The sequence below is a fragment of the Periplaneta americana genome, chromosome 3 (genome assembly GCF_040183065.1).
Source record: "Periplaneta americana isolate PAMFEO1 chromosome 3, P.americana_PAMFEO1_priV1, whole genome shotgun sequence".
NCBI classification, from domain to species: Eukaryota; Metazoa; Arthropoda; class Insecta; order Blattodea; family Blattidae; genus Periplaneta; species Periplaneta americana.
The window spans coordinates 206,747,171-206,771,392 of NC_091119.1; the positions used below are offsets into that span (position 1 = coordinate 206,747,171).

Genomic DNA, 24,222 nt, shown 5'->3' on the forward strand with positions numbered 1-24,222 from the left:
GTTTAACGTATTTAAATGAGAGACAATAAATATAATTGGTTTGAATTACTTTGTACCGGTAGAGCGATAAATTGGAGAACTTCATTATTTTTAGACCTAGGAAGTCTTATTTTTAGGGTCCTAATTTTTCACAGAGATGAACCTAAATACTTAGCATGTAATCCTATTGATATGCTGACACTTTAATCTCTAAATCAAACATCACTCATAAAACCATTCTGTTTTGTTTCTACATGTTAAACAGGATGCCCCCAGACACAGCTGAATCTGTCCCCCACCCCCTCGTTTTCAATATCATAGCCTGATTATAATCTGGGATTTGCTGTTTCATTATTTCGTGTCACCCGACCAGAAAGTAACGCTGTCCAGTTGCCACGCCATACCGAAAATAATGACGTCTGTCAAGTTCCAACGCATTCAGTGCACTCCGGACTCGAACTCGAAACAGGCAAGTAACGACACAACACGTCGTTATGACTACTGCGTACGTTGCACTGCTGATACTTCTGTGTGGTGTCCTCCAAAGTGGTGAGTCGTCATACTCGATCTTAAACATTTCTTGTGTGCAAATCTAATTATGCATACATTCCTTTTAGGATGAAATTTATATACATACATACATACATTACATTACATACATACACACATACATTACATACATACATTACATTACACTACATACACACATACATTACATACATTACATACATACATTACATTACATTACATTACATACATTACATTACATTACATACATTACATACATACATTATATTACATTACATACACACATACACATACATACATACACATACATATATACATAACATTACATTACACACACATATATACATACATACATAACATTACATTACATACATACATACATACATACATACATACACAACATTACATTACATACATACATACATACACAACATTACATTACATACATACATACATACATACATACATACATACATACATTACATACATACACAACATTACATTACATACACACATACACACATACATACATACATACATACATACATACATACACATACATACATAACATTACATTACACACACATATATACATACATACATAACATTACATTACATACACACATACATACATACAACCATACATACATACATAAATGAAGGGTACACGGGAGAAACTAATAATGTCACAATGCTGTTAAGGGTGATGTCGTCATCTAATTCACTGTATTACTACAAACTTTAGTGTTATTTTACCAAAATTGGTAAAGGAGAATTAAAACCACGGATACACTCATCATTTCCTTCATTTCAAGTAGAAACACCAATAAATTTAGCTGTAATATACCGAAATAGATCAATATCTCAACCTTAATGGTAATGTGACATTGTTCGTTTTTCCCGTGTACCCTTCAAATGTTCTGCCCAAGGGTAGGTCTTTCACTGCAAACCCAGCATCCTCCAATCTTTTCTATTTTCTTTTCTGCTATCCCCTTTATCTCCACATACGATCCACTTAACTTAATTTCGTCTATCATCTGATAACTTCTTCTGCCCTGAACTCTTCTCCCGTTCACCATTCCTTCCAGTGCATCCTACAGTAGACAGTATCTCCTCAGCCAGTGACCTATCAAATTCCTTTTTCTCTTTCTCATTAGTTTCAGCATCATTCTTTCTTCACCCACTCTTTCCAACACAGCTTCGTTTCTTATTCTATCTGTCCATTTCACACGTTCCATCCTTCTCCATATCCACATTTCAAATGCTTCTATTCGCTTCTCTTCACTTCGTCGTAATGCCCATGTTTCTGTCCCATACAACGCCACACTTCACACAAAGTACTCCATTAGTCTCTTCCTTAGTTCTTTCTTCAGAAGACGCTCCTTTTTCTATTAAAAGCTTCCTTGGCCATTGCTATCCTCCTTTTGACTTCCTGGCAGCAGCTCATGTTACTGCTTATAGTGCACCCCAAGTATTTGAAACTGTTCATAACAGTATTAAATGCGAGCATATTTGAAATACATTTGTATAAAAGGATATCCATTACATTTCTTCTGTACTTCAACATTTTTGATTCGAAGTTTATTAGTATTATCATTATTATTTAATGTGGCAGAGCTAAGACCAGTAGGCCTCCTATTCCGCCCAGCCAGACTCTAATTGAATACAATTGGGTTACAGTAGTTATTGCATTAATATCTAGACCGTACAACAGGAAAATGAGTAGAAATAGTGAATAATATAAAAGTATATATTACATCATCATCATCTCTATTTTAATTAATCCCCTTATATTTGCCTTCAACAATTAACTTTCTTTTTTCTTTAATGTATCACATCACATTATATTGTACATGTATATTGTATTCAGGACCCTTGTGGTCACTCAAAATTCTTTGAGCTGATGTCTATAATTTAGAAAAATATATATGAAAGTCAGATAAATAGTGTTAGTGAAACAATAAAAAAACAATAATAAGAAATAGTAATAACACTAATGACATAATTCAGTAGGGCATTCGATAAGTAAGGGCAACAATGCTATAAATCGTGCTCCTAGCGGTGACTATTGAAACCTTGTACTACGTAATAGATCGTTTCATAAATTTGCGATATTGAAATTCTCGAAATAGCCATATTGTAAATATGGATGCGCTGGAAGGAATAGTGAATGGGAGGAGAAATCGGGTTAGAAGAAGATATCAGATGATAGACGACATTAATATATATGGATCATATGCGGAGACAAAGAGGAAGGCAGAAAATAGGAAAGACTGGGGAATGCTGGGTTTACAATGAAAGACCTGCCCTTGAGCAGAACACTATGAATGAATGAATGAATGAATGAATGAATGAATGAATGAATGAATGAATGAATGAATGAATGAAATTGACGAGTAGTTCATTTTGCTTTTGTGCCATTATGTTAATAACATACAGGCCTATTCATTATTTTTTATGCTCGACCATGCCGAAATGTAGTAATTATACACCTGGTAGCAGTCCTTTAATGCATGTCATTAAAGTACACCTATTCATTAAAGTTCAGGTTTTAGATTATTCTCGGATATGCAATCGAAAGACAACTAGGGAAATGTCACGGAGGCTGGAAATCCAACACTGTCGCAGAAGGTTACTATAATAATTAGCGTTAATTATAAATAATATTCAAATAAACTCAATTTATCCTCTCGTATTTCAATTCTAAATCAATTTCCAGGTTATATCAAAATTAATGTTCATGTTATTCTCTAGATTACATCAAGGTCAATGACACATTCGTTCTTCGGAAAAAATCAATACTTTCGCGTCTGCGCACATCTCACAATTTAGGAGGTCAGTTCCGCTCCTCACTACATAACCATAACATGAATACTTATGAATAATTTCAAGTTAGAAATATGGTCTAGTATAAAAAGTCGTACGAAACTTGCCTATAATGGTAATTAAGACGCTCGTATGAAAATTATGAAACTCGCTTGCGCTCGTTTCATAAACATCCTCGCGTCTTAATTACTACCATTATATCTAGTTGCATAATGTACTATTAATGTCTAAAACTTTGAAATCTTTTGACTTATATATGAGACTATGTTGGATAATCTAAATGCTTCTTTGCAGACGTTTGAATTATTTTCCTATTAATAATAGCATCAAAAATACTGAAATTTCAAAGTACGTACATTTTTACAACAAATAAATGTCGTATCTTATGTATATTTCAAACAATGCATTCCGTTTTATACTTGCACTATGTGATTGCGTTAGTTTAAATGGGTTATGTAATCCCTGGATGTCGTATTACATTGAAATATGAACATCAAGCTTATTTATGAATTCATAGTTCCTGACTAGACAATATTTATTAGTGACAAAGGAATGTAGTGACGTCACAGGCATCATTTCATAACCACGCTGTTCGTGCAATAAAATGACAGGCAATGAAAGGGAATTAGACAATGAATGTGTAGCAGAAGATCAGTATCAGGAGGTGAATTTCAAACAGAAGGAAATGTGACATGAGCATAACCATGTGACAGTAATTTAGAATAAAACTGTACCGAAAATAAACAATAGACTACACAACCCGTAGATAAATGAATAGAACCCACAGTCATGGGTCTGAACTATGAGTAGTTTGAGAGATGATGTTGCATGGTGAAATTTTTTAGTATTAGGGACACAAATTAACTTTCCCCCTCCAAAATTGGCATCCTGTGAAATGTGACTTTTATCTGTAGTAGTGTCCCCGAGAAGTCTGAGATTTATCTGGGAAATCTCAGACCTCGAGTGACATTTATTAGGCCTACTTCGTGAATAAAATAAAAATGTAAATAATATATTCTAAAATTCGATCACAAAATGTTAATAATTGTATATTAACGAATACTTAACCTATTCAAACATTCTGAAGTTGAAATACTCGTAGATGAATATCGATTACTGCAATAAAGAAATTCGATGTTATTATTCAGTAATGCCAATTGCGAAATACAGGTTTAACAATGTTAATTACATGTACTGCACTTTTCTCTTATATAACATAAATACATTTTCATTATCTGCTGAAATCATAATTAATTTAACAGTAACAGTGGGGACAGCTATATACCAATGCTTATGTATTCACAGCGAGACATGTTGCTACACAGTGAAGCCATCTCTGTATAGATAGGCCTAATTAAAACACGATTTTTATTACGCCATACGGAAGGCAGTTTGATCAAAGACCTTATTGTTACTATGCAAAGTCTTTGGGTTTGATATGCGATGATGTTACATAAATTTGAACATCTGACTTTCTATTAATTGTTTCATTTCATTCACAAAATACAAATTTTATAGGCTACAATTAGAGGTTACGTTGCCTGTGGGAGCAGGACCAATGTCAGCTGTGCCTTATTTCGACCGTTACACACAATCAGAGCTACACGAAAGCATTTTTATAGCTCGACAAACGCATTCTCGCTGTAGTGTGTAACGGAACTAAAGCTGCATCTACACAGTTCAATATTCCAATCGCGTATGCGTGCAATCTGGGAAGAATATTGAAGGAATCAAGTTTAAAAGGTACGTTCAATTAAGATACATGAAGACTGCGCCGTTTTGAACGTCGTCTTCACTGCGTAAATATATTAATTAATATTAAATATCAATATTGCATTCATCGCTTTAAAGTCAAAGCAAATGTTTAACCGTGTAGTTGCATCTTAATGTATTCATGATCATCAATTTACGGGGAAACAGTTTGCGACAACAACTAAAGAAAAGAACGACCATGCGATAAATTAATAGCGATAAATCTACCTGCAAAAATTTTATCGCAAAGTTTGACTGTGATTGGTTGGAATTCAAAATTTCATTACACTTTATTGGTCGAAAATGGAAAGACGTCATATAAACGAAATAGTCATTGAAACTACTAATTTACGTTGCATAATATTTCTGTGTTTCATGTTCACAGCTTTCACATATACGAAGCCCAGGACTTTATTGAGAATTCGCCGAGAGGAAGAAAATCCGAATGCTTTTTATATGGTTAAGTATGCTCTTTCATTCCCCAGCCTGTTAAGAGCAGTTATTGAAAAAAAAAAAAGTTGTCAACCTTAAGAGTGAGGCCGCCATGATGGTCTAGTGGTGGCTAGAGCGCTGGACTTGTGATTGTGTGGACCCGGATTCGATCCCCGTCCTACCCACGATTTATAACTTATGTTGGGCAATCCTGTTGTCCAGGTGACATAGTGGTTTTCTCCGGGAGCTATGGTTCCCCTGTGGCATCCCAATAAATCTCCATCATCATCATCATCATCATCATCATCACCATCATCAATCATCATCATCATCATCATCATCATCATCATCATCATCTCGGGTTGGGGACAACTCGCCACAGAAAAGTAGCCACAGAAGCAACTCGCCACTTAATTGAATTCGTATCAAAGACAATTCGCCACATAATTGAAATTCGTATCAATGACAATTCGCCATATAATTGAAATACGTATCAAAGACAATTCGCCACATAATTGAAATTCGTATCAAAGACAATTCGCCACATAATTGAAATTCACATCAGAGACAATTCGCCACATAATTGAAATTCACATCGGAGACAATTCGCCACATTATTGAAATTCACATCAGAGACAATTCGGCACATAATTGAAATTCACATCAGAGACAATTCGGCACATAATTGAAATTCGTATCAAAGACAATTCGCCACATAATTGAAATTCGTATCAAAGACAATTCGCCACATAATTGAAATTCTCATCAGAGACAATTCGCCACATTATTGAAATTCACATCAGAGACAATTCGGCACATAATTGAAATTCGTATCAAAGACAATTCGCCACATAATTGAAATTCCCATCAGAGACAATTCGCCACATAATTGAAATTCGTATCAAAGACAATTCGCCACATAATTGAAATTCACATCAGAGACAATTCGCCACATTATTGAAATTCACATCAGAGATAATTCGGCACATAATTGAAATTCGTATCAAAGACAATTCGCCACATAATTGAAATTCACATCAGAGACAATTCGCCACATAATTGAAATTCGTATCAAAGACAATTCGCCACATAATTGAAATTCGTATCAAAGACAATTCGCCACATAATTGAAATTCACATCAGAGACAATTCGCCACATAATTGAAATTCGTATCAAAGACAATTCGCCACATAATTTAAATTCACATCAGAGACAATTCGCCACATAATTGAAATTCGTATCAGAGACAATTCGCCACATAATTGAAATTCGTATCAAAGACAATTCGCCACATAATTGAAATTCACATCAGAGACAATTCGCCACATAATTGAAATTCGTATCAAAGACAATTCGCCACATAATTGCAATTCACATCAGAGACAATTCGCCACATAATTGAAATTCGTATCAAAGACAATTCGCCACATAATTGAAATTCACATCAGAGACAATTCGCCACATAATTCAAATTCGTATCAAAGACAATTCGCCACATAATTGAAATTCACATCAGAGACAATTCGCCACATAATTGAAATTCGTATCAGAGACAATTCGCCACATAATTGAAATTCGTATCAAAGACAATTCGCCACATAATTGAAATTCGTATCAAAGACAATTCGCCACATAATTGAAATTCGTATCAAACACAACTCGCCACATAATTGAAATTCGTATCAAAGACAATTCGCCACATAATTGAAATTCACATCAGAGAAAATTCGCCACATAATTGAAATTCGTATCAAAGACAATTCGCCACATAATTGAAATTCGTATCAAAGACAATTCGCCACATAATTGAAATTCACATCAGAGACAATTCGCCACATAATTGAAATTCGTATCAAAGACAATTCGCCACATAATTGAAATTCACATCAGAGACAATTCGCCACATAATTGAAATTCGTATCAGAGACAATTCGCCACATAATTGAAATTCGTATCAAAGACAATTCGCCACATAATTGAAATTCGTATCACAGACAATTCGCCACATAATTGAAATTCACATCAGAGACAATTCGCCACATAATTGAAATTCGTATCAAAGACAATTCGCCACATAATTGCAATTCACATCAGAGACAATTCGCCACATAATTGAAATTCACATCTGAGACAATTCGCCACATAATTGAAATTCGTATCAAAGACAATTCGCCACATAATTGAAATTCGTATCAAAGACAATTCGCCACATAATTGAAATTCACATCATAGACAATTCGCCACATAATTGAAATTCGTATCAGAGACAATTCGCCACATAATTGAAATTCACATCAGAGACAATTCGCCACATTATTGAAATTCACATCAGAGACAATTCGCCACATAATTGAAATTCGTATCAAAGACAATTCGCCACATAATTGAAATTCTCATCAGAGACAATTCGCCACATAATTGAAATTCGTATCAAAGACAATTCGCCACATAATTGAAATTCCCATCAGAGACAATTCGCCACATAATTGAAATTCACATCAGAGACAATTCGCTACATAATTGAAATTCGTATCAAATACAATTCGCCACATAATTGAAATTCGTATCAAAGACAATTCGCCACATAATTGAAATACGTATCAAAGACAATTCGCCACATAATTGAAATTCGTATCAAAGACAATTCGCCACATAATTGAAATTCGTATCAAAGACAATTCGCCACATAATTGAAATACGTATCAAAGACAATTCGCCACATAATTGAAATTCGTATCAAAGACAATTCGCCACATAATTGAAATTCACATCAGAGACAATTCGCCACATAATTGAAATTCGTATCAAAGACAATTCGCCACATAATTGAAATTCGTATCAAAGACAATTCGCCACATAATTGAAATTCGTATCAAAGACAATTCGCCACATAATTGAAATACGTATCAAAGACAATTCGCCACATAATTGAAATTCGTATCAAAGACAATTCGCCACATAATTGAAATTCGTATCAAAGACAATTCGCCACATAATTGAAATTCACATCAGAGACAATTCTGCACATAATTGAAATTCGTATCAAAGACAATTCGCCACATAATTGAAATTTGTATCAAATATAATTAGCCACACATTAAAATTCGTGTGAAAGGTAATTGGCCATATACTAAAATTCGCTACAATTTGTAATATATGAAGGTAATACTCAAATTCCAACAATTAATAATATATTCCTATGGTGACACAAGACAAACCCAGAAGCTGTAAACTAAATCGGAACTATGGCGGGAGAAATTGGCTTCACAAAATCGGAAAGAGGCTCTGAGAAATTAATATATCTTGGCTACATGTACACATGACTTAGAGAAAATAAGAAAGGATTTGAAGCCAAGTTTCACGTACATAGCAATTCACATACTTAATGGAATTTACAATTATTAACCTCTGTATCCATTTGCACAATATATAGCTTCTGGAAGCCATGGATTTATCTTTGTACCTCAGTGTGACAAATTGTCTATTTGTGGGGAATTGTCTATCTGTGGCGAATTGTCCCTATGACCAATTTTCTGTGGCGAATTTTCCCAGTTACCAATTTTCTGTGGCCAAATGTCCGGAACCCCATCATGTCATATCATCATGGCTATAGCGTAGACCAGCCTCCTACATTGCACCCTGGGCAAAGACTCTGTTGTTTCTTTCTTTATTTCTTTGTCTGTTTATAAAATCACTGAATTTATTTTTATTTACAGCCTTGCTGCAAAATCAAGATGAACGTCTCCGTAGAAAATGACATTACAAGACAATGCCAACAAGATCTTGACGACAAATATGGATTGAAATTACCTGTCTATAAAGGTAAAACACAACTAAATAATGCTGATATAAAGTGGGTTGAGTAGGGTAGGATGGGGCAGTGTGCGATTTGAGTTAGAAATGATCTGGAGTCAGTTCCGTAAGGCTGAAGTTATATAAAAGAAAATGAGTGAGATGAATGTGTAACACATTTCTGTGTTACAAATTTATTACGTTAGGATAATGGGAGAGGTAAGGACAGCTATGTATTGGGAAATCCTGTTCATAATATGTGAAGGACCCATTCCGCATCTGTAGTGAGGCATGAAAATCAACATAATCTAATGATAAGATTAATATTTTGAAATACATTTAGTTTTTGACCAAATTATTTTCACAACCCTCCTCATTCAGTACCTCTTAGGCAGTGCTATACTAGCAGGACATGCAAAAGATAAATAGCGCCTCTTTTCTTGAAAGAGCGAGAAATGGTAAACGTTGATCTAAAAGGAAAACGGTTATTGTGGTGTGTGAAACATTTGAAGCAAATGCCTCAAATTAGACTGCTATAGATTTGGTCCTAATATTATTGTAGCCTTCCTAAAATTAATGTGTTGTGCCGAATAAGAGAACTTCTGGTTATTGAATTAACTTAAGACAGTTGTTAACCTATATACTGCATTCTAACCTTGACATTAAATTTTACATTTTAAAGGTATTATTTTATCACATCACTGTATATTGGTGCACTTTATTCATATTCCATATTTCTGATGTATTGAAATTTCAACTAATTATTTTCAGAAAACAATAAAATAAATCCAAACAATATCTAAACAACATTTTTTTTCAAAACGTCCATTATTTTTACATCGCTTCAAATGAACATTACTCCTTTAGAAATTACATTTTTCCATCTAGGAAAATGAGCACAAATGGGAATTATTTTGAGATATTTTACAACAATTTAATAATTAAGAGTTTGATATTAATCCATTCATTACTTACTGAATTGTTTACTAATATGCCCATTTATTTATTTATTTATTTATTTATTTATTTATTTATTCATTTATTTATTTATTTACTTATTAGTTTATGTATTTATTTATTCGTTTATTTATTTATTTATTTTTTATTTATTTATTTATTTATTTATTTATTTATTTATTTATTTATTTATTCATTTAGTTATTATTTACTTATTAGTTTATGTATTTATTTATTCGTTTATTTATTTATATATTTATTTATTTATTTGTTTGTTCGTTCATTTATTTATTATTTACTTATTAGTTTATGTATGTATTTATTCGTTTATTTATTTATTTATTTATTTGTTTGTTTGTTCATTTATTTATTATTTACTTATTAGTTTATGTATTTATTTATTTATTGGTTTATTTACTTATTTATTTATTTGTTTATTTATTCATTTATTTATTATTTACTTATTAGTTTATGTATTTATTTATTCGTTTATTTATTTATTTATTTGTTTGTTTGTTCATTTATTTATTATTTACTTATTAGTTTATGTATTTATTTATTTATTGGTTTATTTATTTATTTATTTATTTGTTTATTTATTCATTTATTTATTATTTACTTATTAGTTTATGTATTTATTTATTCGTTTATTTATTTATTTATTTGTTTGTTTGTTCATTTATTTATTATTTACTTATTAGTTTATGTATTTATTTATTTATTGGTTTATTTATTTATTTATTTATTTGTTTATTTATTCATTTATTTATTATTTACTTATTAGTTTATGTATTTATTTATTCGTTTATTTATTTATTTATTTATTTGTTTGTTTGTTCATTTATTTATTATTTACTTATTAGTTTATGTATTTATTTATTTATTGGTTTATTTATTTATTTATTTGTTTATTTATTCATTTATTTATTATTTACTTATTAGTTTATGTATTTATTTATTCGTTTATTTATTTATTTATTTGTTTGTTTGTTCATTTATTTATTATTTACTTATTAGTTTATGTATTTATTTATTTATTGGTTTATTTATTTATTTATTTATTTGTTTATTTATTCATTTATTTATTATTTACTTATTAGTTTATGTATTTATTTATTCGTTTATTTATTTATTTATTTGTTTGTTTGTTCATTTATTTATTATTTACTTATTAGTTTATGTATTTATTTATTTATTGGTTTATTTATTTATTTATTTATTTGTTTATTTATTCATTTATTTATTATTTACTTATTAGTTTATGTATTTATTTATTCGTTTATTTATTTATTTATTTATTTGTTTGTTTGTTCATTTATTTATTATTTACTTATTAGTTTATGTATTTATTTATTTATTGGTTTATTTATTTATTTATTTGTTTATTTATTCATTTATTTATTATTTACTTATTAGTTTATGTATTTATTTATTCGTTTATTTATTTATTTATTTGTTTGTTTGTTCATTTATTTATTATTTACTTATTAGTTTATGTATTTATTTATTTATTGGTTTATTTATTTATTTATTTGTTTATTTATTCATTTATTTATTATTTACTTATTAGTTTATGTATTTATTTATTCGTTTATTTATTTATTTGTTTGTTTGTTCATTTATTTATTATTTACTTATTAGTTTATGTATTTATTTATTCATTCATTACTTTATTTATTCGTTCGTTCATTCATTCGTTTGTCTAATCATTCATTCATTCATTCATTCATTTACTATTTCATTGCTCACACATTACACAATGATTACAAATAAATCATGAAAATGAGAACATATAAGTACGAATAACTCACAGTTATTTGTTAAATTAGACACACACATTTTTTTTTCATTATAGTATAATACTATTAACTCTTCATTTGCTTATTGTGTATTGTATTCATTTGCTTATTGTGTATTGTTTATATTGTGTATACTACTGCCACCGGATTCTTTCCCACTTGCAGTATACATACATACATACATACATACATACATACATACATACATACATACATACATACATGCAACATTATTTTCCTAATTTATACAACTCCCCACCATCACATATTAAAAACAGTGAAGCGTTATAGTATATAAAACCATCCCCGATAACTTTATCTATTAAGGGTATGATACATTTATTAACACGTCCTGAAAATTTATAACCATAATTCAATTTATTTAAAAAAATTACCAATAGAATGAAGCATGTTATTTTCGGGGAGAATGAAATCAGTTTTAATTTATACCTTGCCATGCAGTACAGATAGATATTAGCCATTCTAGGTTATTTCCATAATCAAAATAGTCCTTTATTCCGGACAAAAAAAAATAAAAATCCTGCGACCATTAGGACCAAGTCTATGGTAATCTCATTTGAAACCATTTTTATTTCTCATGACCATATATCATAACATTCAATTTCCCTAAAACAGCCAAATAAGTACAAACAGAAATCTGCAAATAGCCTATTATAAATAGCGTCAAAAAATAATACATTCTAAGACTCAGGTTGTGACACAACATGTAGGAATACTAAATGTGCTTTGTTTCTAGCTTACCATCCATCCAGCCATCAATCCAATCACCCATCCACCCACCCACCAATCCACCTATGTATCTATCCATTCATTCACAATGTTCTGCACAAGGGCAAATCTTTCACTGAAAACCCAGCATTTTCTAATATTTCCTTTTTCCGCCTTCCTCTCAGTCTCCACATGTGATCCATGTATCTTAATGTTGTCTATCATCTGATATTTCCTTCTGCCCCGAAATTTTCTTCCGTTCACCATTCCTTCCAGTGCATCCTTCAGAAGGCAGTTTCTCTTTAGTCAGAGACCCATCCAATTTCTTTTTCTCTTTCTGATAGTTTCAGCATTGCTTACCGCTAAATATATGAAAATTCCTCCAAGTCTTAACTCTAGTAATGACAGCATTTGTAGTTTCCATGGTTTCAAAATTATTCCACTTTCGTTATTTCACGTCACTGCCTGCGAGTATCGTGTGGAGTTTAGTAGAGATCTGAGTAATGTGTTACTTGGCATATTTCAAAAGAGCCGCTAAGGTTTTGTTGTTTCATTTCCAGTATCCGACCGGACTGAGCAACAGGAGGAGAAGTACGACAATGCGTTCTACGAACAAGAGTCCGTGGTCTTCAGGAACAGATCGGCCGTAAGTAGGCTATCCTTACATAATTCCCCAAAGAAAAGATGGGTCGACCTTTGTTGGTGCAAAAGTCTATAAGGCACAACTTACAGTAAAAGTAATTACCCCAACCCAAAATTACATACCTAAATAGCAGGTAATAACAGGTACATCATTATTTATCCAGATAATTGTGAAACTAATCAAATTTAAGTCTAATCTATACTAATAATAAATCTGTAGCCAAAATTTTTCTGGTAATTTTCGATTTTCCAAAAATAATTGCTGTTAACATGTATAATTAACCATCCTGAAACCGAAAATCGCTTTTTTTATTTTTGTTTGTATGTATGTCTGTCTGTCTGTCAGGATGTTTGTTACATATTGTCACGCGATAATGGCTGAACCGACTTATATGAAAATTGGAATATAAATTAAGTTCGTTGTAACTTAGATTTTAGGCTTATGGCATTCAAAATACTTTATTTAAAAGGGGGGTTATAAGGGGGTTGAATTAAATAAATCGAAATATCTCCCTTATTATCAATTTTCATGAAAAGTGTTACATAGCAAACGTTTCTTTAAAAATAATTTCCAATAAGTTTTATTCTATACAAAATTTTAATATGACTGATATTTAATGAGATAAATGAGTTTTAAAATTACAATAACAACGCCATCTAAGGCGCTGTACTGAAATAAAAACAAATGACTATGTCTATAAGGGGCCTTGGACAATAACAATCGAAAGCTATTAAACATAGCCTACAGAGAATTTTTCTGTGTTTGTGTGAAGTAATATCGGAAGCTAATTAATTGTTTAATTATTATTTCACCATTGGAAAGTGTAGTTTCTCTAGATGGACATAATTCTACAATGTTATTACAGTAACTTCTGAAACATATAGCAAGTAATATAAAGTATACACATTAAAACTAAATGATATGTCAATCTTCATTAAACTATGGTTGCATGTAATAACAATTAAGAAATACGTTAAAGGAATTGTCATTGCACCAAATGAGTGTCTCTGGACCAAAATGACCGCATTTTAATTATTTAAATACAATTTAAATTAAGTAACATATTAAACGATTCATCCTTCTATCAAACACGAATGTTCCCTGGATCATACGTCCTATTTTAATTATGTAATTACTTTATATTTATTTCTAACAGGTGCAGCGGAGCGCACGGGTACGGCTTGTTATGTAATATAAACAAATCCATTTCACATTGAGAAATTGTAGGTTAGGCAAAATGGACCAAAGAACAAAACATCCAGAGTTCGCATCCGGCCTAGAAATAGGCTATATTTTGTGTTCATTATGTTAGATTATTAATTTACAATCACTCATATTTTACTAAAATGAACAACAGTTAAATACAACAAATGAATGTATTTGAGTGTTGCATAAATAGTTTATGTCAAAGCTCATAATATCTCATGCATTAATGCTGAAGGCATCTATGTTATGAGAATATAGAAAATGTCTATATATTCATGTGTAGGCGGTATTCAAGATTGAACACGGTTTTGAAACCTCTGATGTTTCGCTAAAAATAAGATTCGTGCAAACACCATTTCATTCACAAGGTAATTGAATTCATTCATTCAAAGAGCGACTAATACGGGAGTCACTGATTTCTTTCGCAGTGAAAACAGACTACAGGGATCACAATGAGAACAATTAAGGCTTGAATCTTCTTTTGGTTTTGACAAAAAAATCCTCACCATCTGTGGTAAATTTCAATATCATACAATACATAAGAATACCTTTAACAGTCTTCACTTGTTAAATGTCGAAATAAGGTTGCTAAGACACCGCAATAAAACAATTGAAAACAATAATATTACAGTGACGAGAAATGTGTTTTTTGTCAATGAAATGGTGTTCATTTTAATGTAAAACTTAATTAATCATAGTTTTAATGACTTTATAAATAGATCTACAATGTATTGCATCATTGATTTTATTTTCCTTATTTTTACAGTGCTACGCCCAATGCATTCTACAGAAACATAACGCGGTAAGTGTTGAATACTTCTATATTGTCACATTGTGTCTGATGTACAAGATCGTGTTTGCGAATAGAGCATGGAAATAAGGTACTTATATTAAAATCAGCAAGGATTATAATAAAATATTCTAATCTGCTACGTATGTAGGCCCACAAACAGTTCGGCTGATTTTATTAAGTAGTGCTGACGTTTTCCTTAACAGCAATAATTCTATCAGCGACGTATTCACGTATAAAACTTGTGACTGTGTCTAAGATTATTATTTTTCTCCCGTGTGTGGTGTGGGAGGGTATCGAAGTTTCAGGTTAAAGTGTAAACTATATTTATGACATAACAACAAAAGCTGAGGCTTCCATATTTAGTGTCAAAACGCAAGACCATATTAATTATATTTAAAATTGAATTGATATCTGATCAATCAGCATCGTTTTAAATAAATAAACAAATAAAATAATAAATAAATACAGAAATATATGCGTAAATAAAAATAAATAAATACATACATAAGTAAACAAATTAATAAAATAAATATAAATAAATAAACAAATACATAAAATACATAAGTAAACAAATAAGTACATAAATAAATGCATAAATAAAAATAAATAAAAGAATAAATACATTAATAAATAAGTAGGTACCTATACATATTAATAAATAAATGAACCGATGAAAAGATAAATAAATACATTGGTTGGATAAAAAGTTATGGCAACACTGCTGTCACGTGACGATGGTGCGTTTGAGAGCTGCCAGCTGTGTGAATATGAACAAGGACTATTAGATGAGTTAATGCACCTAGCGGCGACAGTACTCTGTCAATCTACTGCAGTGTGTAAAACGTTGACTTTCATAGGGATAGTGCGAGCGCACTAAGACCATGCTTACAAAACTAGAGCAACGTTCCTGGATCAAAATTGAAGTGACACGAGGTCATAGTGCACAAGAATGTTTTCAGGGACTGCGTGAAGCATGTGCCGATGCAGCGTTGCCATATCGCACAGTGGCATGATGGGTTAAAGCGTTCCGGGAAGGCAGGGATGCCGTACAGAACGACCCCGCGTGGAGGACAACACAGTTCAACTCCTTGTTTCCCTGTTGGATGCTGATCGCCGATGGACTGCGCGTGAGTTAACAGCGGAAGTCTGAGTATGTCACAAAACTGTGCTCCACATTCCGCAAGACATTCTGGGTTACAGGGCGTTGGATACCCCATGAAATTTCGGAGGTTTAACAATGGCACAGCTATGTAGTCGCACAGACCTTGTTGGACCGGTAACAAAGGAAAGATGATGACTTTCTTGGACGAATCATAGCTAAGGACGAAACCTGGGCTCGCTCATACGAACCAACCAAACTTGAAACGTCAATCAAATGAATGGAAGCATCCAGGTTCTTCTCGTCCGAAGAAAGTGCGCCCTACACAAAGTGCTGTGAAGATTATGTTCATTGTGGCGTATAACATTGATGGGGTAATTCCTCCAAGGCAGACAGCAAACGCGGACTACTACTGCAGGTTCCTGCAGCACCACCTTCGTCCAGCCCTCAGGAGAAAACGACGACACTTGGTGGTACAGAATCCCATCATTCTTCATGACAATGCAAGGAGTCACACCGCTGCTGCTGTCAAGGACCTCTTGCGCCGCTGGCAATGGGAGATTGATTATGATCTTTTCACCAAAGTGAAAGAACCACTGCGAGGGACCCGGTACAATACCAGAGATGAACTTATCCATGCTATAAGGCGGTCAATACGGAACATCAACAAAGATGGACGCGCTGATGGTGTACGACGCCTTCCAAACATTTGACAAAAGGTAATAAATAAGGGGGGCAACTATATAGAAGGTACATAAATGTTGTACCCCTGTGAATAAAGCCATGTCAGAAATATCGAACTGTTGCCATTACTTTTTATCCAGCCCTAGTACATAGGTAAATAAATAAACAAATAAAAGTATACTAAATAAATAAAATAATAAATACGATTAAATGGCCTAAACAAACGAAGAAATAAATAAAAGATAAATAAATGACTAAATAAATAAAGGTCTACATTTAGAATAAAATTCCAATGACTAAGTTCATGCTTCTCTTAAAAGCTCGCATATTTTATTTTATCAAAATCTGATGGACATGCTGTAATTCAGCTCTCTTCAGTGTCTTTGTTCGGTAGTTAGAGCAAACTTGAGCCTCTGAACTCTGGGAGGGTAATGGTGGTCGCGTTACTTTTCTCATATAAAACTACAGACTTACATTACATCTTGCGTTAGACCGGGTTCAATACTCAGTAATGACAACAGTTTTATTTTCCCTGGCAGTGAGATATTGAACATGTTCTCTAATTCATAGGCGTTTGTTATTTGTCACTAGTTAGCACAATGCTAACCACACAGCCGCAGAGTCATGACGCCTCGTATATGTGATTCGTCGCTGCATTTTACAGGCGGACGCTGATGGAAATGTTATTCCCGAGAAGGCTGTGGAATTTCTCAAGTCAATCATTCCCTTAACCAATGCCGACTACTGGGGAGCTGTGAACGACATCTGTGTGCCAGGTAAACAACGCGCTTGTTTCAAATAGGGGTAGGCGTACTGCCCGCTACTCTGGAGAAGGAATGGTGAACGGAAGAAACGTTTGGGGGAGAGAAGATGAAGGTCTGTCCTTGGACAAAAAACTATGAATGAATGAATGGTATAAATAATACGCTACTTAGAATGGTGTTCTTGTGCAGCCTTACAATAATGAAAGAGACGTTGTAAGCTTCTGTGATATTTGGAAAGTACTCGTGGGTGGGTGGTTGGATGGTTGGATTGATGGGTGGATGGATAGATGGCTGGATGGATAGATGGATGGATGGATGGGTGGGTGGATGGATGGATGGATGGATGGATGGATGGATGGGTGGATGGATGAATGGGTGGATGGATGGATGGGTGGGTGGGTGGATGGATGAATGGGTGGGTGAGTGGATGGATGGATGGGTGGGTGGATGGATGGGTGGATGGATGGATGGGTGGATGGGTGGGTGGGTGGATGGGTGGATGGATGGATGGGTGGATGGGTGGATGGGTGGGTGGATGGGTGGGTGGATGGATGGGTGGATGCTGGATGGATTGATGGATGGGTGGATGGATGGATGGGTGGGTGGGTGGGTGGATGGATGGATGGGTGGGTGGATGGGTGGATGCCTGGATGGATGGATGGGTGGGTGCCTGGATGGATGGATGGGTGGATGGGTGGGTGCCTGGATGGATGGATGGATGGGTGGGTGGATGGGTGGGTGCCTGGATGGATGGATGGGTGGGTGGGTGGATGGATGGGTGGGTGGATGGGTGGATGGGTGAATGGGTGGATGGATGGATGGATGGGTGGATGGATGGGTGGATGGATGGGTGGGTGGGTGCCTGGATGGATGGATGATGGATGGATGGGTGGATGATGGATGGATGGGTGGGTGGGTGGATGGATGGCTGGGTGGATGGATGGATGGGTGGATGGATGGGTGGGTGGGTGAATGGATGGATGGATGGGTGGGTGCCTGGATGGATGGATGGATGGATGGATGGGTGGGTGGGTGGATGAGTGGGTGGATGGATGGATGGGTGGATGGATGGATGGATGGGTGGGTGGATGTATGAATGGATGGATGGATGGATGGATGGATGGATGGGTGGGTGGGTGGGTGGATGGATGGATGGATGGATGGATGGGTGGGTGGGTGGGTGGGTGGGTAGATGGATGGATGGGTGGGTGGGTGGGTGGATGGTTGGATGGATGGATGGATGGATGGTGGTGGTGGTAAGCTAGAAGCAAAGCAGATTTAGTATTCTTACATGTTGTGTCACAACCTGAGTCTTAGAATGTACTATTTTTTGACGCTATTTATAATTTTTGCAGATTTATGTTTGTACTTATTTGGCTGTTTTAGGGAAATTGGCTGTTATGATATATGGACATGAGAAAAAAAATTGTCTGAAATCAGAGTGTCTAGATTTGGTCCTAATGGTCGCAGCTTTTTTTAATTTCTTCGCCAACTCTTTCCAACATAGCTTCGTTTCTTATTCTGTCTGTCCATTTCACACACTACATTCTTCTCCATATCCATACTTCAAAAGCTTCCAGTTGTACCTCTTCACTTCATCGTAATGTCCATTTTTCTATCTCATACAATGTCACACTCCATACAAACACTTCACTAGTCCGTTCCTTACTTTTTCCAAAGATTCTCAGAAGATGTTCCTTTTTCTATTACAAGCTTACTAGGTCATTGCTATACTATTTTTTACTTTCTCGCAGCATTTAATGCTACTATAGGTTAACAACTGCCAAAACTCCGTTGTAGGAGGTTACTAAACCTTACCGCTGCGTTGGAGGTGGAGTCTCCCTCCATTAATCTGAACCATTGTCGCTACTGATTGACAAGTCGTCTCATGCATCACTGCTAGCACTTGAATTTCTAACGAAACTATTCTATCAGTTTCATTGTCTTTTACATTAGCACTATAAAAATATTGTTCTTAATTAATTTTAACGTGACCAACACATTTCTTCCACTTGCCTTTTCATATTCTGCGAAAAGACGGCGACAGAATCGTTCCTGTACGTTAAGTGGAATTTTTGTTACAAAAATCCAATTGAAAAGAGAGAAGAAAACTGACTAAGCATTTTAGTCTGTCCCTTTAAGTAAATGAAACAAATCAAAATAATAAATGCTTATTTTTAAAGCACTGTTCGGTTTTGAGCATAAATAATGTTTAGGTACGCGCGCTCTACTTGACGGACCACAAGCAGTCAGACATAAACCTTTAATAGGTGATATCTTGTTGACTCATTCTATTAACATGGTTTTTTTTTTCAACATAAAGTGTAATGTATTTAGACAATTTCATACACTGCAACTACCCACTTGTCTTTTCAAGGAAAAAAGTTATCGCTGATTGATTTTCTACTTCAAAAACATATTTTTCCCACACTACAGTAGTATAAAACAAACCTCAATTAAGACGTCTTACATTTGTTATATTGCGGTGACTCAAACATCTTAAAAATCTGCAAACAATACTCTTCAACTACTTTTTTACTTATTGGAATCTGACTACTACTTTTTTAGTTATTATTAGTATAAAAATGCTAAAATATTCCACTTCATTGGACGTCTACGTGAGTAACGCTTTCTGCCGTTATTGGTTGACAATTAGGAAGGAGGAGTAAATATTATATTGTGTCACTCTTTAAGATTGACGCATGCGCAGTTGTTCCATTATCCTTACAGTAGACTCCACTTGTTCTATTGCTTCATTTCGAATTCGCACATTTACTTTCTTTATTTTTCTTCCTATAACCACGGTCTTCGTCTTGTTTGCATTTATCTTCATCCCATACTGCTCTCAGCTGTCATTTAGCTCCAGTAGCATATCCCTTAGTATCATCTCTTCTTCTGCTAACAACGCCATATCATCAGCAAATCTCATGCACTTTATTCTTCTTCCTCCTAGTGTTATCCTCCCATGTTCTGAAAACAGTTCTCCACTAAATCATCTAAGGCCTAAGCAGATGTTACAGGGTAGTTGGTGAAAGCCATGCTTGTCGTAGCCTACCCCTATTCCACTTCCCTTTGACATTTATTCTCCTATTCTGACTTTGATTCGTTATTTTGTAATATTTAAATTATTATTATTATTATTATTATTATTATTATTATTATTATTATTATTATTTTGATTACACTTTCTTTAATAATGCTATTAATGGTGTCATTGATTGTGATTCTTTTATACATAACACCTACCTTAGAATTCCCGTGAAAGGTTTTCGTGGTCAAAGAATTTTCTTCACTAAATTTTTTAAATCCCTTTCTCCAATTGCCAGATGTATTAAAAGTGCCAATTTGCAAGATCTGATTTGATTTTACTTATGCATGATATTCCTTACTTGTTATTTAATATCTTTCATTATTTGTTAGATATTGCCATTTATTTTGTTGCATTTGGTGAATGGTTAATGTTGACCATTATATTGATTGTATTTGATCTCACTGCCATTTTCTGTCATTCATTCTCATAATCATTTGTTTTGTTTTTTATTCTGTGCTAAATTGTAATTGGCCTTGTGCTGTTGTTTTGCACATTAATATTTGAAATAAATAAAAATAAATAAATAAAATAAAAAATAAATTATTATTATTATTATTATTATTATTATTATTATTATTATTATTATTATGACAAAGTTAGCTACAATCATGGCTGTGCAAAATATTCGAACAGTGAAATGGTTAGAAGTGCTTGTGAAACAGGTAGAATCAGTGCAGTGAGTGATTTGACAGCGAAATAAGTGTAGTGCCGAAAGGTACTTGTGCAGGTATGAACCTGTCTTGGGTCTTAGTTCGAGCTTAGGGTTGAGATACAAATTAGATTTACTTTAAATGTTATTTTAAGTGACCATGCTTCATTTAATTTAGGATGCTCCTTATTATTATTATTTTATTATTATTATTATTTTATTATTATTTATTATTATTATTATTATTTTATTATTATTATTTGTTATTATTACTATTATTTTATTATTATTTTATTATTATTATTTGTTATTATTATTACTATTATTATTATTATTATTATTATTTGTTATTATTATTATTATTTTAATATTATTATTATTATTTGTTATTATTATTGTTATTATTACTAGTATTATTATTAATTATTGTTTTTTATTAGTTGTGTTTATTATTAATTGTCATTATTGAGTGTAATTAGTTACCACTGCCACCGGGTATATACCCATTTGCAGTGTGAATAAATACATACAATACTAATAAGTCTATGTTCCAGAGTCTGAAATAGAGAGACCAAATAATCTGCAAACATTCAATGAGCATGAAAAGTAACACTCTGGTTTGTTGCAGTAAGCGACGACAGGCCTTTCGTATGTAAGGCGAACAGCATGTTGTTCAAGGACTGTGCCCACTACATGAGTGACGTGGTAAGCCTCTTCACCCCTTCACACTTTAAGAATTGCACACCCCTCGTAAAACCCCACCATTCATTCTCAGACACCCTGTATTTAAAATATTTTATTTTTATGTTTTTAAAAAAATATTATTACAGTAGCTGAAAGATTAACTCGTAGGTGCGAAATACGAAAGTCAGGAGTTGTTGCTCATTGAGAGCAGTAAGAAAACTATAATTTCTACATTTAATAAAAGTGAAAATAGCCTATGTAGGCCTACAAGAAAATCATGAAAAACATTATCAATTTCTTCTTTTCAGTACTGCCCCAAGGATCTTCAACGCAAGAGTAAGCATCAATCTGCCTATATACTCTCATCAGTCATTCAAAGCAAAGTATTTATATTAACACTTATGTAGTAGTAGTAATAGTAGTGGTACTAATAGTAATAGTAGCAGCACTAATAATAGTAATACTGCAACAGTACCAGTAGATAAAATAAAACATTAGCGTGTATTCATTTTACCAGATTTCACATCATTTTCATTTGCAAATAATTAATTGGGGAGATGGTAATAGTGGAAGTAGAAAAGACCTTTGGGGAGGCCGAGACGTAGATGGGAGGATATTAAAATGGATTTGAGGAAGGTGGGATATGATGGTAGAGACTGGATTAATCTTGCTCAGGATAGGGACCGATGGCGGGCTTATGTGCGGGCGGCAATGAACCTGCGGGTTCTTTAAAAGCCATTTGTAAGTAGCAATCTGCAGTACTTGCAGGAACAGTTGTTAGGGTAGCAGTAATAGAAGCAGCAGTAGTTATTTACGTTGGGATAAGTAGCAGTTTCAGTAGGTAAAATATTCGTACCGTATTTCTATCATCAGTATTATTATTAGGCTCAAAATCACATTATAATTGGGTGTGCCTCAGTTAGTATATTTCTTTTTTTTTCAGCTACAACATGCGATGACTACAGAGTGGATCTGAAGAGGAGATTCAATATAAAAAATTAAAAGAGGAAAGCTCGACCAAAGAAACTGTAATACCAGATTATTAAACTATTACTCCAAGTTACGTCAGCATTACTATATTCAATATGTTATTTCTCTTAGTATGCAACAATACTCTATGCGCCCTACTCCTTTCTTATAACTATGCTGTCATAAGAAAAATATTTAACTGCATTCATACAGTAGGATCTAGTTGTTCCCATACGAATAATTTAGGCGAATTTCACACGTACAAAGTACTTTTCACTGGTAGTTTAATTTCGCCTTTAAACTCAAGTTCCTTGTCATGAGACGATTAATTATTTCTTAAGAACGATTAAATTAGAGGAAAACTATCAGCACTTGTGATAATACTGTTGATCATGTTTTACCCAAAATGTCTAATATCATGACAAAAATTAATTTTTGCGCGGTTGTAGGACAATCAGAACAATTACCCTTTCTTATCTCCTTCCTCCTCGTATTCCTGTCTTTTTTATAATATGTTGACAACAAAATAAATAAATTCGTTTAAGATAGACAATAACGCATGTGATGCAATGATCCCGTATGTAAAATCTGAGCTCTACAAAAGTAGGCCTACAATATTAGACGTGTCGAATATTGCCTAGAAGCGCAAATCTTGTTTCAACTTCATCAAATTGTAGTTCAGTCGTTGCTATGAGACAATCTGACTTCTTTTGTTCGTAAAAGGAATGACAGAAACTCCCGTGTTTTAAGGTCATATTAGAACTATACTAAATTTGTTTTTATTCCTGATGTAAGTCGTATAGCGATTTTTATTTATGTATTCTTAAGCAGATCAGGATAATTAT

General features: G+C 33.3%; 1 protein-coding gene across 1 annotated transcript; it reads left to right on the forward strand.

Moving 5' to 3' along the window:
* Positions 1-376: 376 nt before the first annotated feature.
* Positions 377-23,490, forward strand: LOC138697190 (uncharacterized). The gene is made up of 9 exons (XM_069822758.1): positions 377-528; positions 5,471-5,544; positions 9,235-9,340; positions 13,356-13,441; positions 15,411-15,446; positions 17,885-17,996; positions 22,353-22,429; positions 22,717-22,744; positions 23,352-23,490. Exons 1-9 carry the CDS (start codon positions 474-476, stop codon positions 23,408-23,410), a joined length of 633 nt encoding a protein of 210 aa, XP_069678859.1. The 5' UTR covers positions 377-473; the 3' UTR covers positions 23,411-23,490.
* The last annotated feature ends 732 nt before the right edge of the window (positions 23,491-24,222 follow it).